Source organism: Myodes glareolus, chromosome 19 (genome assembly GCF_982192425.1).
Source record: "Myodes glareolus chromosome 19, mMyoGla1.1, whole genome shotgun sequence".
In the NCBI taxonomy this organism is placed as follows: domain Eukaryota; kingdom Metazoa; phylum Chordata; class Mammalia; order Rodentia; family Cricetidae; genus Myodes; species Myodes glareolus.
In genome coordinates, this window is record NC_142044.1 from 34,211,543 (window position 1) to 34,227,249 (window position 15,707).

A 15,707-nucleotide genomic window follows, 5' to 3' on the forward strand; every position below is an offset into this window, starting at 1 on the left:
CGATGACTCAAGCTTCTTGTTTAATGGGTTATTAAGCAGGCCCATTAAACAGAGGTTAAGTGTGGTGTCAGCAAAGGGGGTACATGCTTAGGGATTCAGGAGGTCAAATGGTTTTTAGCTCTGCAAGTGACATTAAAGATAGTACACCTCCCACATTTCCCAAGGCAGATCAAACAAGAGTATTGCTTTTGGTGTATATAGTTTGTTGTTGATATATATACTAACATAATATATTCGAAAATATTTTTCATAAAATATTTTCTGATCACATTCTCCCCTCCTCCAACTCCTCCCAGATCCTCCTCACCTCCCTGCATACTCAACTCCATGACTTCACAACCCCTGAGTTCCTTTCCTAACCTGCCTAATGATTCTCAGTCTCTCTAGAGAAATTGTCTGAACAAGTGTGATTCACTCTCTCTCTTCCTCTCTCTTCTGTCCCTCCTCTCCCCCACACCCCACTCTTCAGAACTACTGTGTGGTACCTACTGTCTTCATGAGCCTGGATGACTAACAGTAACTTCCCCGAGCTGCATCCTACAGGAGGACGTGCTGAGTGCCCCTGCCCCCTCCCTGTGCAGTCACATAGTGTGTGCTCCTCCATCCGTACAGACGTCCCCCACCAATGGAGAAGGCCACTGAGTCTGCTTGCATCCTTCTGTGGCAAGAATCCAATCCATGCAGTGGGTGCACTGACTCTCTGATGAGATCACAGGGGCAACCACCTTCATTAGACCCCATCATCAAACCAGCTGGAAAGTGTATTGTTGCATTTAATTTACACAATGACCTTAATGACCCGAGTGTCCCAAAGTAGTCTTCTCAGCATTACTCCCTTGGTCCTGGAATGTTGCCTGATTAAATGAAGGGACTAGTTAGAAAGGGGAAAAAAATCAGTAAAATTCACATTTCTCATGACAGGTTTAGGAGGAAACTCTGCCTAGTTTCCCTACCTGCATGTTCCAATTTAATCTGTTCATCAAGAGGACCCTGTGAAGATGTTCAGAGGCCCAGCCTGAAAGTCTAGAACACAAAGCCTGCCTATTATACAGCTGGGAAGGCAAAGGGCTGGGTTCCATCCAGTTTTCCAAGGTTGAGAACATGTTTAGGCTTAAGACAGCCTCCAAAACATCATTGCAGAGGTCTGCTTAGGTGAAGAGGACTTGAGAATGTTAGATCTCTCAAGGTCTCTGGCCCTCTGCTCTCTGTTCTCTGCTCCCCAGCCTGCCTCCACTGGTCCCCAGTGATCCTGAACCCCATCGTGTACACGTATATCAAGCTTTGTTCCTCTCTGGACGCAGCTCCAGTACTTTCTCTTTGCTTTTTGTCTTTTTCTGTCCCCTAATCCTTCCTACCCTCCCCTTCTTTTGTCCCTCCTTCTTCCTGTTTCCCCTCTCTCTTTTCTCTCTTTCCTGTCATTTTTCTTCCATCTTGTCCTTCTTTTCTTCTTTCTCTTCATCTTCATCCCATATCACATGAGCATTTAGGACTCAGAAGACTCCCCCGAGCACGGGTACGAAGGTAATGTTGGAAGGAAAAGGACTCTTCATGGGGAACAGACCAGGGACAAATAAAGACAAGGTGTGTACTCCAGAAGCCCATGAGAATAGGATGTCCTCACATCCTACTGTGAAAATACTGAGGCGCATGAATGGAGGGAGGCAAAGGAGGTCAACACAGAGCCCCAAAGAGTATGCGTGCCCTGGACCAAGCTGAGTCCAGAGCTGAAGACAGTCATATCTGGTTTACTATGTGCAGACTGAAGCACACAAGCAATCAAGTGGGGCTTGGGGACAGAATAAGGCTGGTCAAACCATACCTGCATGTTCACCATACTCCATGCTACCCAAGCATCAGCTCACCCCTAGACTACTGCAGTACCCCCAAACAGATACCTCCCTTCACAGTTTTCCTCTCTAAGAAGCCAGGGTTACATTCGTAAAACCTCCATGGAATGCCTGCTTCTCAAATATAACAGTGCTTCTTAATTCAGATCCAAATTTCAATGCCCCCCAGCCTATCCTCCATGACCCCATTCCTGCACCTTTTCCTCATGTCCTTCTCCCCTCCTCCACCTCCAAGCATGATGGCTCCCTGTCTCTTTCTTAAACAGACCAAATAACCACAGACCCAGTGCCTTTCTCTCATGTCTTCCTCCTGCCTGGAGAGTTACTTCTTAAGAGACCCATCTGATCTCTGCTCAATGGTCCTCTCACCTGAATGTCTCCTTGGAAACCTCATGCAAGCATCACTCTCTCCATCTGCTATGCTCCTCTCCCTACTGGGCCTCCCTCAGTGTGTGTTACCGCCAATACCCCACTGCTGTCTGTGTTTATTTACTGCCTCTCTGCCCTACTGGGACACACATCATTTGGAAGCAGGTGCTGTACTCCACCTCGAAGGCACATGGTGGGATGCTTAGTACACACTTGTGGGCTGGATGTGAGCCACAGCAAAGACCATAGCAGTAGGGAGAGCTGTGTGAGTCGAAGGCAGATGATATTAGAAAGACGGGAAGAGTCTATGTGACAATGTACTGTCTTTTAGAGAGCGGCTGTCTGGCCAAAATCCCTGATCCAGGCCTGGCGCTAGAGCACTTGGCCTGCAGGGCACATGGGATCCATGCCAAAATGAGTTTCTGGACATTTGTCAGGTAAAATTCAAAATGTAGTCACAAATGCCTTGAGAAGTAAGCCGCACCTTAGATACATCTCATCTCACCTTGCATCTGACCCTGCTTTGGTGAGAGCAGACATTAAGCGGCTGATAACAGAGGGCCCATTTCCTGCTCCTCCCTCCTCAGGGAGTGGAAAACAGACACCTTTAATGTTCAACATGGACAGACACCCCTCCTCTTTCCCCAGGTTATTTCACAGAAAGTTGTTGATTATTTACAAGATGAACTCAGGATCAACCAATCATCCCTCTGTTGATAGGAAGGAAACACTGAATGGATCCTGGGAGGAGTCAAAGAGGAGAAGGAAGGATGTGATAACCTGGCTGTGGCCTGTGCCAAATAACTCCTGCCTGCCTGCCTGCTTGCCTGCCTGCCTGCCTGCCTGCCTGCCTGCCTGCCTGCCTGAGCAGGGTAGGGAAGCAAGGGTGTGAGCCTCCCTGCTGTGGGGTCTCTGCTTCCTCAGCAGGCCAAGATCTTAAGCTACCTGCCCTCAGATGAAATGGTAATGAGCTATCTAACAGTCATTGGCTCAGGAAGTGTCCTGTTCCCAGGCTGTGAAATCCAACACTCTGGAAGGGCAGACATATACAGCAGTTTGAATGAGAAATGCTCCCACAAAGGTTCAGATATTTGAACACTCGGCGCCTTGTTGGTGGCACTGCCTGAAGAAATGTGGGCGGGATGGAGGCCAGCTTCACACATTCCATTCCTGTCCTCTTCTCTACTGCAGATCTGCAGTTAACGATGTGAGCACCGAGTTCCTGCTCCTGCCACCGTGCCTGCCCTTTGCTGCCAGACTTTCCCAGCAGACTCTCAAAGCTCTGGAACCGTAAGCCCAAGTAAACGCTTCTCGAAGTGTCCTTGGGCATCATGTTTTAACACAGCATCAGAAAACTACTGCAAGACATGATGGCAGGGAGGAGGGTTGTAGCAAGAAAAGAGAAACGCAAAGAAGTCTACCAAGGAAAGTAAACACGGCTAACATTAGGTCGTCAGCAAGCAGAAAGAACCCTAGGATGTGATAAGAGGTGAGAAAAGGCCACTGACCACTGACCACCACCAGATGCCTCCCGGAGCTCTCGCCCTCCGGCAGTCACAGCCGCAGGAGGCAGCCCTGCTCCTGAGGTCATCCCTGGAGGACTTTCTGTGTCACCTGTGCAGCAGGTCGACCCTGCTAAGGTGAAAGAGGATGAGTCTAAGCTTCCCACCCCTAAAACAGCCAGAGGCTCCTCAATATACACGACACACTGGAGCTGTTTGGGCTGAAGAGTCCACAGCCAGAAAATCCTACCCTCTTTTCAACAGCATCCAGCACTAAAACTCCCACCCCTGAGTGACAGTTCCCACTCCCCTTTAGGGCTTCTGACTTTTGAGACCATGGCCAGACTTCTGCCTCTGTAACACTTCCCCCCCATTTCAACATGTCAAAATCACATCCTGGGGCCACGCCGCTTCTTCCAGGAGTCTAGGGGGAAAACGGGGAAACCACATTTGAGATATGTATTCCCTCGTATTCCGTACAAATGAATGAGTTAGAATCTCGAGGGCTGGCCCCAAAGCCCCTAGCAGCTGTGTTAGCTTCAGCTGACGTCAGGGAGCAGCTGCTGTGCACTTCCTGAATCTGACAGGTTCTTCTGTAACCAAGAGCTATTTTGCTAGCAGTAATTTTTACTTTTCTTCCCTTTCAAACTGCAGCCCAGTATAATATCTGGATAAGTATTCTTAATTGATCGCAAGGGCAGATTTTTCAAGTGATTCTGGATGCCAAAAATGCTGAGCAAACCTGCTCTGTCCAGGGCATATCCACCAAGGAGAGGCCTATAAATTCTGGCCAGCAAACCCTTCCTAGCCAGGATATGTTACCACTGCCGCAGGCAGGGCCATTAGCACACAAAAAACTTGGCTGCCTGTGTCAGCTAATGTGTGCCATATGGTCTTTCGCTCGGCTCCTCCTCTCCATGCCTCCAAACGTCAAGAATGATCATTTTCTACTGTTTGGATCTGAAACCTAGTGTTCAGGGACTACTTAGAACATCCTAACAAAAGCCTGGCTGCAGGCCCTGAAATGAATCAAACAGTAGCCTGTGGCCCAAACACTGCGCTCCCATCTGGTCCAGCAGGAAGTTTCGACCATGAAGAGTGGAACGAATGCCACCCAGACTGCCAGTGACAAAGTCTGCCCGTGTTTCTCTCTGAAATCTGACAGAAGTCAGAGCTGGGGCAGCTAATGTGGCTTGGCGACCGTGAGACCTCAGCGCCAAGGGACACAGATGAAGAAGATATACATCTGGGGTACCACACAGGATGTGCCCGGTCGGTTAGTCGGTCAGATCTCTGCTCCCAGTTGGGTGCTCCCAGTTGGGGAAACAGCCACTTTTGATCTCTGCAATGGGAAACATACCAAGTTCTAAATCTGGGGAGGGTGTGGAGAAGCCAGGCAGACCTGGTTCTCAACACTGGGGACTCACACATTTCTTTGGGTCTTGGTTCCCTTATTAGTCAACTGAGATTAAGCGACCATACCCCGTGAAACCTAGAGAAAACTAAATAGCCAACAGGAAAACAAAATTTCCAAAGCTGGGATGGGGAGGTGGCTCAGTGGGTAAAGTGTTTGGCTCATAAGCACAAAGACCCAAGTTTGGAACATCTGTAATGCTAGCACCAAGGGGAAGAGAAAAACTCTGGATCTCATGGGCCTTGCAGTCTAACTAACCCAATGATGAAACCTTGTACAGACAGAAGGGGGAAATGTCTGATATTGACCTCTGACCTGCACACACATGCACATATGCACACACTCACACACACAGAATACACACATTCAGAGAAACCCATTGCAAAGCTGCAAACCTGCCCTGCAGTGATTGGCCAATTATCTGTTGCCACCTGCTGCTGACCCTATTCCTGCAAAGATGAACTCCATTTAAAGAGGGCGCCGTCCTGACACTGATACACGGGAAAGAACACGAGCACCAGAGGGAATCTCTGTCTTCAGGAGGGGAGAGTGAAATCTGAGAGGATCACTGTTTCAGTTCTCATTATCTGATGAGAGGAAACCAGAAGACGTAACAATAATCAAAAGGGCCAAAAAGCTTGATGTGACAACAGAGATCAGAGGGAGCTTGGCAAGACACCGAGTTCTCACTGTGAGTTTCCAGGACCCCCTTCCTCAGGATTCAGTATTCCAGATTTTACACGTACTTAAAATTTTGATTTTTTTTTTGTCTTGTCAAGACAAGAGGAAGACAAAATATGTAGGCTATACCATTCAGGACTCAGCAGCAAAGAGCTAGGTGACAACCACATTCCCTCCACCTATACTGGACATCTCCTGTCCAAGGTCAGTGCCTGGGGGACCTGATACCAGTCCTTGATCCCGCCCTTCTCCACACCACACAGTCACGTGTGTGCTCAGAGATCTGACTCCATGTCTGACCCATTTCCTCTGACACACAAATTATCCAAGAAACTTACCAATGTCCTTATGTTACTGTATAGCCCACATGGTTCCGTATATTAGATAAGTATTTCACATATACACAAATTTGTGTTTTATGGCTGTAAAATACTAACACCTTAGACACAAAAATAAGAAAAGTCTCCACTGTTGTGCTTTTACATCCTAGTGGTGAGAAAACAGGTCCCCAACATGAAGAAGTCCAATTTGCTCAAAGGCTGTTATGTTCAGTCATGACTAAACCCTTATTTGAAGTGAATTTTTATTAACCTTGCCTAAAAGTATTTGTCCTCTTCAGAACATGGACACAGGCTGATCAGACCAGTGTCTAGGGGTAGACAATAAGGTAAGACAGACCTTTTGCAGAGAATGAGCTTCCTGGAAACCTGGACCGTGCAAGTGTTAGTATGGCCTTAGGGTCACTCTGTTTCTTCCACTGGAACATTGCAGACTCAGACACCTTTTCTCACCTCCCAAGCCCAGATAACAGTGGTTCCTGCCTCCTCCTTACCTTCTAGGCCAGGCAGAAGGAGGCCAAATCAAATCACACCATTGCTTGCTCCACCCTGGGGCAAGCATTCCTTTACCTTCTAGGCCAGGCAGGAGGAGGCTAAATCAAATCACACCATGGCTCGCTCCACCCTGGGCAAGCATTCCTTATTTAGTATGCTGTCACGAGGGCTGGGCATCGCTGCAGCTTAGGCACCAGTTCGCTGCCTTCACCATGTCATTGGAGAAAAACATCAGCTTTGTCTAAAATGAATGCGTTCACCTTGCCAAAGATTATGCTGTCTGCCTGTGGCTAATCTCTAAAGCAGTTGGCCCAGATTCCTTCCCCTACCTGATGTTTTAGTCTGTGTCTGCATGCATAGGTCTCCATGCCTGGTTTTAGCTGCTCTGTTCCTTCCCACAGCCTGTGGGCGTATCCTGATGTTCAGGAGTACTTCTTGGGGATGTTTAAATTGAAAGTGATGGTGGGGAGCGACGGCAGGTCAAAAGCGAGAGAAACAGAGACAGAATTTTCGAGTATGTCATTCTATCTCAAGTTCTCCTGACTCAGCCCGGGACTAAGAACACAGGAAGTTGCTTCCAAGCCCACAACATCTCAATTAACTGCGTCTCTCTTCCGTGTTCTTGCAGGCACTGAACTCAACCAACGTTCCTAGGATGGATCACAGTAGGAAGTGGTACACAGTAGGAACAGCCACACACTATCAGAGGGGCAGAGGTCCCTGAATACCTCCAGTCACCACTTGTGACTCACCAGAGGGAGCAGGGCAAGAGAGAGCGGCCCTCAGCTCTCCCGATGCACCCTGTAGCAATGTCTTCCTCAGTGCCTCCATCTGCTCTACAAAAGCCCTTCAGGATCTGACCTCTTGCCCAGGCACCTCTGCCCAGCCTGTGAACTGGGCCAGGCTGGGACTCCCACAACCCGTTGCCTCCCTATCTCCAGCTCTGGCCTGAACTGCCATTTGTATCATTTGATTATCAGGGAGCTCCTGGATGATGCTCTCCTCTTCCCTGTAACTGACCCCAAATCCAAATGGGTGTATTTAGAATGCAAGTCCGACTCTCCAGTGTGGTATCAAACATCACAGGGAGCAAATGCAGCCAGGCACAGAGGAGACAGACCATGCTGAATACTTGAGTAAATATTTGATCAAATTTCAAACAGATTTTGGGGTTGGATAATGGTATTATGATTTGGTTTCTTTTAAAATCCTTTATCTTTGGGAGACAATATGCTGAAATATTTATATACAAATTATGGGACTAAGCATTGCTTCCAGCTAACCCAGTGATGGGCAGAGCTGAGTGCAGCTATAAATAAAACAGACTTTTTCAATGAATTCATAAATGTTGAAATAGATATTAGGGATACAGAGGTTCACTTAGCTATTCTTTCAACTTTTGCATATTTATTTCCATAATTGACCATAGTGAAGGCAGCCAATTGCCCCACACTTCAGACACAATGAAAGCCACCATCCTTCAATGGCCTCCGAGGCTAAATGCTAATTGTTCTCAGGTCCTCCTATTTAAATCCCATGCTAGACCCTTGATGGCTCTAGTCATGCCTTGCCTAGATATGCCAAGCAGCCGCTGCCCCAGGCCCTGCAGCTGCCAGCCTGAGCTGCCACCTCGCTGCCTCCCAGACTGATCCAGTCTATCATTCTCTTTGGGGCCTTTCTGCATCCCCTGCTTAAATGCTAACTAGTGTGTGTGCCTTCCTCTGCCTGCCAGAACATCAACAGCAAGCACCCTCAGGGAACCACCAGTGTGGCCAGTCAATGAAGAAGAAACATTTGTTGAAAGGATGAAGTTATCCTAGAAAGAGCAGGAGAAAGACTAGGGTACAATAAGAATGAGAAGACCAAAAAGGGAAGGAGGAGAAAGGGAAAAATGTTAAGAAGGGAATGGAAGAGGGCAAAGTCCCCAGTAAAGTTTCAAGACAACGGACAAGAAACAAGAAGTCATGGCTATGGCTCTTTGGGGTTATAAGGGATGCGTGCCCAAGCTAGAGACTTGCAAATGACACTGCTGGATAGAATCTATGCACAGAAGTCATGGTGGTCTCCTGTGCAGGACACTTCCTTTGTCCCATGACCATCTTCAGCATCCTTTTAACTACAAAGCTGCCCCAAACAGCACCTGCTCCTACATCACTCCCTGAAGACTCAGAATCCTTGTCTAAACCGAGCTTCCCCTCTCCTCTGAATATCTCAGAGTCTTTATCTATCTCCCTGGAGACCTGGCAAAGCTTAGCCTTAGGTGACTTTGGGCATCAGTCTGTAGAGCCCTATGTCTTTTTGGCAAATCCCGTGGCAGATAGCAAAACATCTGTGCATCATATGAGCTCAAAATAAGGTTTGTGGACATATGGTGCACGGGAAGATTGAGCAAAAGTAAGACAAGCTTTGCAGAAGGGGATATAGTCCTGGGTAGGAATCCCTGAGTGGCCATTGAGTAACTGTCTTCTTTAAGAACGTGGCCTTAATTCACAAACATTGCCAGATCCAGTACACAGTTGGAGCTTGCTACATTCACGTCTACATCCCACTCCACACACAGCTCTACCCTACCCTCTCCATCTTTTCTGTTCCCCTTGAGTCTCCCCATTCCGTTCCCCAAGTCTCAAAAATTGATATAGCTGCTCAGGTATAGTCCCTCAAGTTGTGTTCAGTATGAAGGAAGCCAAGCCTGCATTTCATCGGCGATTGACATGACTCACAAGGCAGAGAGCTTCGCGGCATGAGAACAGCTGATTTTGGAAGCACATATGGTAGGTCCAGGCAATCCCTGACAATAAAGGGTGGGCCTGATGGGCAAGCCCCTAAAAGATACCTCTTTTCTCCTTTCGGTGAATAAAAAAGTAAGTAAATAAAAAACTACTCATTGTCATCCTTACAGAGAGAGTTCCGTGGGCCATCTAATATTCTATTGGGAAAGGTGGCACTTGGAGAAGCTCAATGCCAGTGAAGCAAGGTGCTCATAAACACTAATGACAGCATGTGTGACAATGCTGCTGTCTCATAAGACTACGCATAAACATGTTCAGAGGGTAAAATTTCAGCAGTGGGACAATTTGCTGCTTCCCATTCTGAGTGTTCTTCTCACAGCAACTCAGCCATTATGAGGCCTCACCGCTATAGCCAGAAAGCCACAGGTTTGCAAAGACCAGGTGAGGTCAAACCCAAACATGTTTTCAAAGCCTAGGATCCTCTACTACATGGGAGAGAACGCAACACTGTAGCGACTTCATTTGACTGATGGGAAACTGAGATGGGCCACGGCTGAGTATGGGAATGTGAAGTCACTCTCTCGCCTCCCACCCACCGAGCCTTGGAGACACCTTTCCACATCTCCCCTGACCTTCACAATGAGCTTCTCTCAGACTCCTGGAGGTTCATGACGGTTAAATTCAACAGAATTGTTTGAGGGTTCACGGGTGGGCAAGGACAGATAGAACGGATGGGCGACAAGAGTCACGCATGATTTCACAGTGGAAAATGTGGGGTTTGTGGGCCCCACTCCCTGAGTCAATCCACGGCATGTATGCAACACCATCCTCCAAAGGAGCTGTGCAATATTCAGGCCAAGTGGGGCATCCAGTAGGTTAGGGGATGCCTTCATCAGACACCAGGACCTCTACCCGCCCATGGGGCAATGGCTCCATGGCCTCTGGATAAGAAAATGCTGAGTAGAGGAGTTGGCTGTGCCAAGAGCTGCCTGTCTCTCTACTGGATCTAATCACCGTGTGGAGAGCACCATGAGGGACCAGAAAAGCGAGCACAAGCTTCAGGGCTGGATTCCAGTGGTGGTGGGTAGGGATGGGAACCAGCATCACAGAGCTGAGCCTGAGTCCTGGTCCAGTTAGCCATGAGCCATACTGCACAGTATTCAACTTTTATATGCTGCAGCAGCCCTCCTACCAAAGCCCGTGACACTATGCCTGGTATGCAAAATTTTACAGAAGAAGGCAGTTACTAAATTAAATTAAAGATAATTATATCAAATTGACTACCATGAGTTACAATATTCAATAATAATTCAGATATTCAAATTAAAGTTGTAACATGTTAGCGGATTACTATTTTTGTCTATTTTCTCTCAGGTTTTTCTCAAAATTGAACTGCCTCATCAACTCCTGTGAGAAACTTCGGCCACTGCCAACCTGGGTCAGCGGCTTCCTCTGAGTACTGCCCCCTATTTGGCTTCTTTCTGGTGGGAATTCTGATCTCACAGGGCTAGTATGTCCCCATGTAGCAGACCCACAGCCAGTCACAGGCTACTTGCCATGTCTCCAAGGCCCAGAACAAGACAGAGAACAAAGTGGATTCTAAACCAGATGACTGAGTCGAGCCCAGTCTTTCAGCTGTCAATATTCACTGCAAGCTCCTGGGGCAGAGGTTGGACCTGACCTCTGTTGGATGTCAGACAATGGAGGCCATGCAGATAAAGCCAACGTGGGTGAGCAGGACATCAGAAAGTGAACATAGTTTACTTACTCGGAGACCTTGAGGTCCAGGGGGTCCCTCTCTGCCTTCTGGACCAATCGAACCCTTCAAGAGAAGAAAAAGAAAAAGGAGAGAGAAGGTTAAGTGTGGGGTTCCATGGCGTGGTATCTGCTCTGCCTCTCACTCTCACTGGACAGGAACTTGTCACGACATCCAAACAGGTAATTATAGGGTCAGAGGGGAAGCAGCAATTTATGATCTTAAATGTATCTAAAACATACAGATGGATATGGGCTTATAAGCAAGAAGACACAGGCAATGTCACACACACTATATATAGAAGAACACAGCAGGAACCACATGGTGAACTCAGCAGTCTGCATGGAACACAGAGAAGAAGCATCTGAAACCCAAATGTCTAACTCCTAAGTCTGTGTCCCTTCTTTTCATCTTGTTTCCTCAGCAGGAACCAGCCTGGGTTCTCTGATTCTTGGGAAACAATAAGAAAAGTATGAAAGTTAGGACAGATCATCTGGAGAGATGGCTCCACTGTTAAGAGCACTTGACACTCTTCCAAAGACCCTAGGTCCAGTTTCCATAACCCACATGGGGGCTCGCAATCATCTATAGCACAAGTTCAAATGGATCTGACTCCTTCTGATTGCCACAGGCACCAGGCATACATGCGATGCACTTATATAGCAGGCTAAACACTCATACACATAAAGTAAAAATAAATAGATAGATAGATAGATAGATGATAGATAGATAGATAGATAGATAGATAGATAGATAGATAGATAGAGTTGTCACGAATACAATTATCTAGGGAAGGTACATGTCAATTAGAGAAAGAATGCTGATGTCTATAAATGATGTGTGACCTCTGGTATGGGGGTCAACAGACATTGCCAAATCCTGGTCATGTCTTCTCAAAAATGGAGGTGATGTATCCATGTGCTGAGCATTCGAGAGAACCACATGGAGAGCAGACCCTTAGGCTCAGTGCATCATTGCAATTGTAAAGAACAAGTGGGAAAGCTTCATGGGCAGAAGAGACCCTCATCTCAAGGGCTGGCTCCATCACCATGCCTTGGTAAAATTTGTCCAGAACCTTCTTCCATTATCTTAAAGAGTCGGCATCATATATGCACAGTCCCTATGGTAAATGTTGCAGAACTCCTTGGAAACCAATCAGATTCTATTTAGAGCCAAAGTCTTTTCTTTCTATAACACTGTGTTGATGTGGGAGAATTATCTGTATTCTGTCAATCATGTATTTTAATAAAACGCTGATTGGCCAGGCAGGAAGTATAGGCGGGTCAACCAGACAGGAAGTAGAGGTGGAGCAATGAGAATAGGATAAGGCTAGGGAGGAGAAAGCTTCCTCAGCCATTCCTGTGCAGACCACTGAAGAGGCAGCCTGTAACTTGCCCTGCTGAGAAAGGTACGGAGCCATGTGCTAACATAGATAAGGATAATGGGGTAACATAAGTTATAAGAGCTAATAAGTAGCCTGACCTAATGGGCCAATCAGTTTATAACCTTATGGAGTCCTGTATGTGATTTTTCTTTGGAACTTGCCAACTTGTTGGGGTGCCGGGCGGGACAGAAACCCCAACAAGCCGGCCCCTCATGTTACACTGTGTAAGTGGGAAAGTGGGTGTACGCATTGCATGGTAGGGGATGGTATGTGCGATTCTCCTTCTTCATAAGGAGAAACGTGCTGAGCTCTGGGCACACTGAGAGAGGAGACCCCACAGAAGCTACTCTGCTTTAAGCATGGAAAAATGCCTGGCATTGAGCAGGCCCTTTAGTGCCTGAGCCATGCATTGGTACAAGTAGCAGAACCTGCTTCATCCTAGGGAAGGGAGCTAGCATTTGGATGCAGAGTATCACATGCTGTTTCCAATTATGGAACAGGATATATTTTCTTCTCCCTGGGGTTGCTGAACACAGACTCAATTTTTTTTTCTGTTCTCCACAGAAGTCACTAAAGCCAGCTTCCCAGTTTTGTTCAATTCACAGCATAATTATGTAAGGGGTGATGGCAATGATAATTTTCAAATTAGAGATGAAGCAATTGAGTATTAGAGCCATCAGGTAGTGTTAGCTAAGATGCAAAGCTACGCTTTTGGAAGAACACAACAGGCTGTGTGGTTAAGGCCTTTGGCATCTAACTGTGAGTGCCTTCCATGGTCACCCTGCTTTTTATCCACTCCAGTCAAGTCCCACACTAATACCCTCTTGAGTGTCCACTGGCAGGAGCACCTCTCCGTAAGTATTCATTAAGATCCCATCATGTGAGAAACCTTATGGATTTCAAATAGGAAAAGTATCGGTCCTGGTCTTAAGAAGTTTAGTCCTAGTATAGCAATAAAATGACTCCTAATGGCATATTTCTATAGCCATTGATTAGAGTATCGCTCAGCCTTCACCAGAGAAACTTCCTGAAATAGAAGGGAATTGACACAGAGATCCACAACTGGACAATACTGAGAGTGAGGCTTGGGAGCACTTGGTCCTATTTGTCTTCACCAAACCCCTTCTCCCAGGACTCTAAGATCTATGCAGAAGAGGAGCCAGAAGACTGAAAGAGCCAGAGGTGCGGGTGACTCCAAGGAAAGAGCGTCTTCCAGACATAACAGGACTGATGCACTTATGAACTCACAGACCTTCGACAGCATGCAGAAGACCCGCACAGGTCCAAACCAGATAAAATCCCAGCACTGAGAAAGGAAGAGGATACAGTATCACACCTCTAACCAAGAGTCCCAAGAGTCTATCTGTAATAGATACCCGTGGGAAAGGTAAAATCAGTTTCCTCCCAAGCTGTGTGTGGCACTTGGTATATCAACCATACTTCAGGGTAGGCCCCATGCCCAGGAGTAGCTGGCAAACACAAGAGACTTCTTGGTGTGTGTGTGTGTGTGTGTGTGTGTGTGTGTGTGTGTGTGTGTGTGTACAAGCATGCTCATGTACTTTTTGGTTGGGCTTGGTATTATATCTTACTGATTTTGTTTTATTTTTTAGTTGACTTATCTTTTTTCAATTTTTGCTAGAGAGAGAGAGAGAAAGTTAGGTGAGTATGGAAGATCTGGGAGAAGTTGGGGGGAGGTGAAAGAACATGATGAGAATATATTGTATGAAAGCACAGGAAATAAAAATGAATGAAGACAGTGAAATACACAAGTAAACAGACAAATGTGATTCTGAAAATACACTGCATGGAAAAAATAAGCAAAAACAATGCTTTAAGGAAGTGTAGTCCCAGAATCCTGTCTCCCTTTTAACAAAGCCTCCCCCTGGGTGTTTCCAGACTTTGGCTAATGTAAGCAATTCCACTCTCAACACCTCCTCCTGCATGAAGCCCTGCTCTCCAATGACAGGCGTGCCCAACATGAACAGCATCTTCAGTAACCTCAGTTCTCCCGACCGCAGTTCTGCCCCTAGAGGAGAACGTTAGCAAGGCTTCAAGGTCTTCTCCAGCACACCCTTCACAACGAGAAGCACCAAGGCTAGGTAGATAGATACCCAGTTCAATTGTGTGTTTTGCCTTTTACTAGTTTTTTAAGTCAGTCGACCACCACCACGTCAATCCTTTCACTGCTGAAGATAAGCAACTTCTGGGCAGAAATTCATCATTTTCCAAGAAAGGATTTAGGGTGTATAATCACATACACACCGAACCTAAATCTCTCAAAGCTTACAGCTATGCTAGATAGGTAGCTACGAGAAGATGAGCCTTGGAATGGTGGAACAGAAGGTAGCTTTATTGATCCACAAGTTCTGATATTAAATTGTTCTAGCTACATTGATGCGGGAGGTGAGGTATGCTGTGAATATGTTTTATTGCCATTGGTTAATAAAGAAGCCGCTTTTGGCCAATGGCTTAACAGAGTAAAACCATGCTGAAAGACAGAGAGAGAGAGAGAAAGAGAGAGAGTAGGTAGAGTCAGGGAGAAGCCATGTAGCTGTCCGCTGGGGACAGACATGCTGGAACCTTGTCAGTAAGTCACAGTCACGTGACAACACAGATTAATAAAAATGGGTTAACCAAGCACATAAGAGCTAGCTACCAATACGCTTAAGCTATTGGCCAAACAGGACGGACTGCAAATAATATAGTTACTGTGTGATTATTTCAGGAGTCTGGGTGGCCAGGAAACAAACAAGCAGCCTCCCCCACCACTACATTGTAATCAAACACTATCTAGGCTTGGTTTATGTTCCACCCCTTGTCACTGAGCCCTCATGATGAACAGGCTCTAAAGCTCAAAGCAAATCAATTTATAGATGCAGCTGCTTCATTTCCCTCAAAAAAAATTACAACGATGTAAAGAAATCAGAATCATGTTGCCTGGAAATGAAACTTTAACACACACACACACACACACACACACTCACACACACACACACAGAGAGAGAGAGAGAGAGAGAGAGAGAGAGAGAGAGAGAGAGATTTAAATGTCCCCCATAGAGTTCACTGCATTTTTACTAATTAGCCTTACAATCTGAACTTCCACCATAAATGATCACAGGGACCCTTCAATGTTCTCCTCCCAAACGGTTATTTTCCACATCATTAGGTTCTTAACACACGCAGAAATCAATG

General features: G+C 46.5%; 1 protein-coding gene across 1 annotated transcript in view; it reads right to left on the bottom strand.

Annotated features, from left to right (window-relative positions):
* Col22a1 (collagen type XXII alpha 1 chain) overlaps positions 1-15,707 on the bottom strand; it is a 245,719-nt gene that overhangs the window by 126,089 nt on the left and 103,923 nt on the right. The window contains exon 22 of the mRNA XM_087898834.1: positions 11,144-11,197. Within this exon, the coding sequence (XP_087754960.1) occupies positions 11,144-11,197 (54 nt within the window). The remainder of the gene's footprint in view (positions 1-11,143; positions 11,198-15,707) is intronic.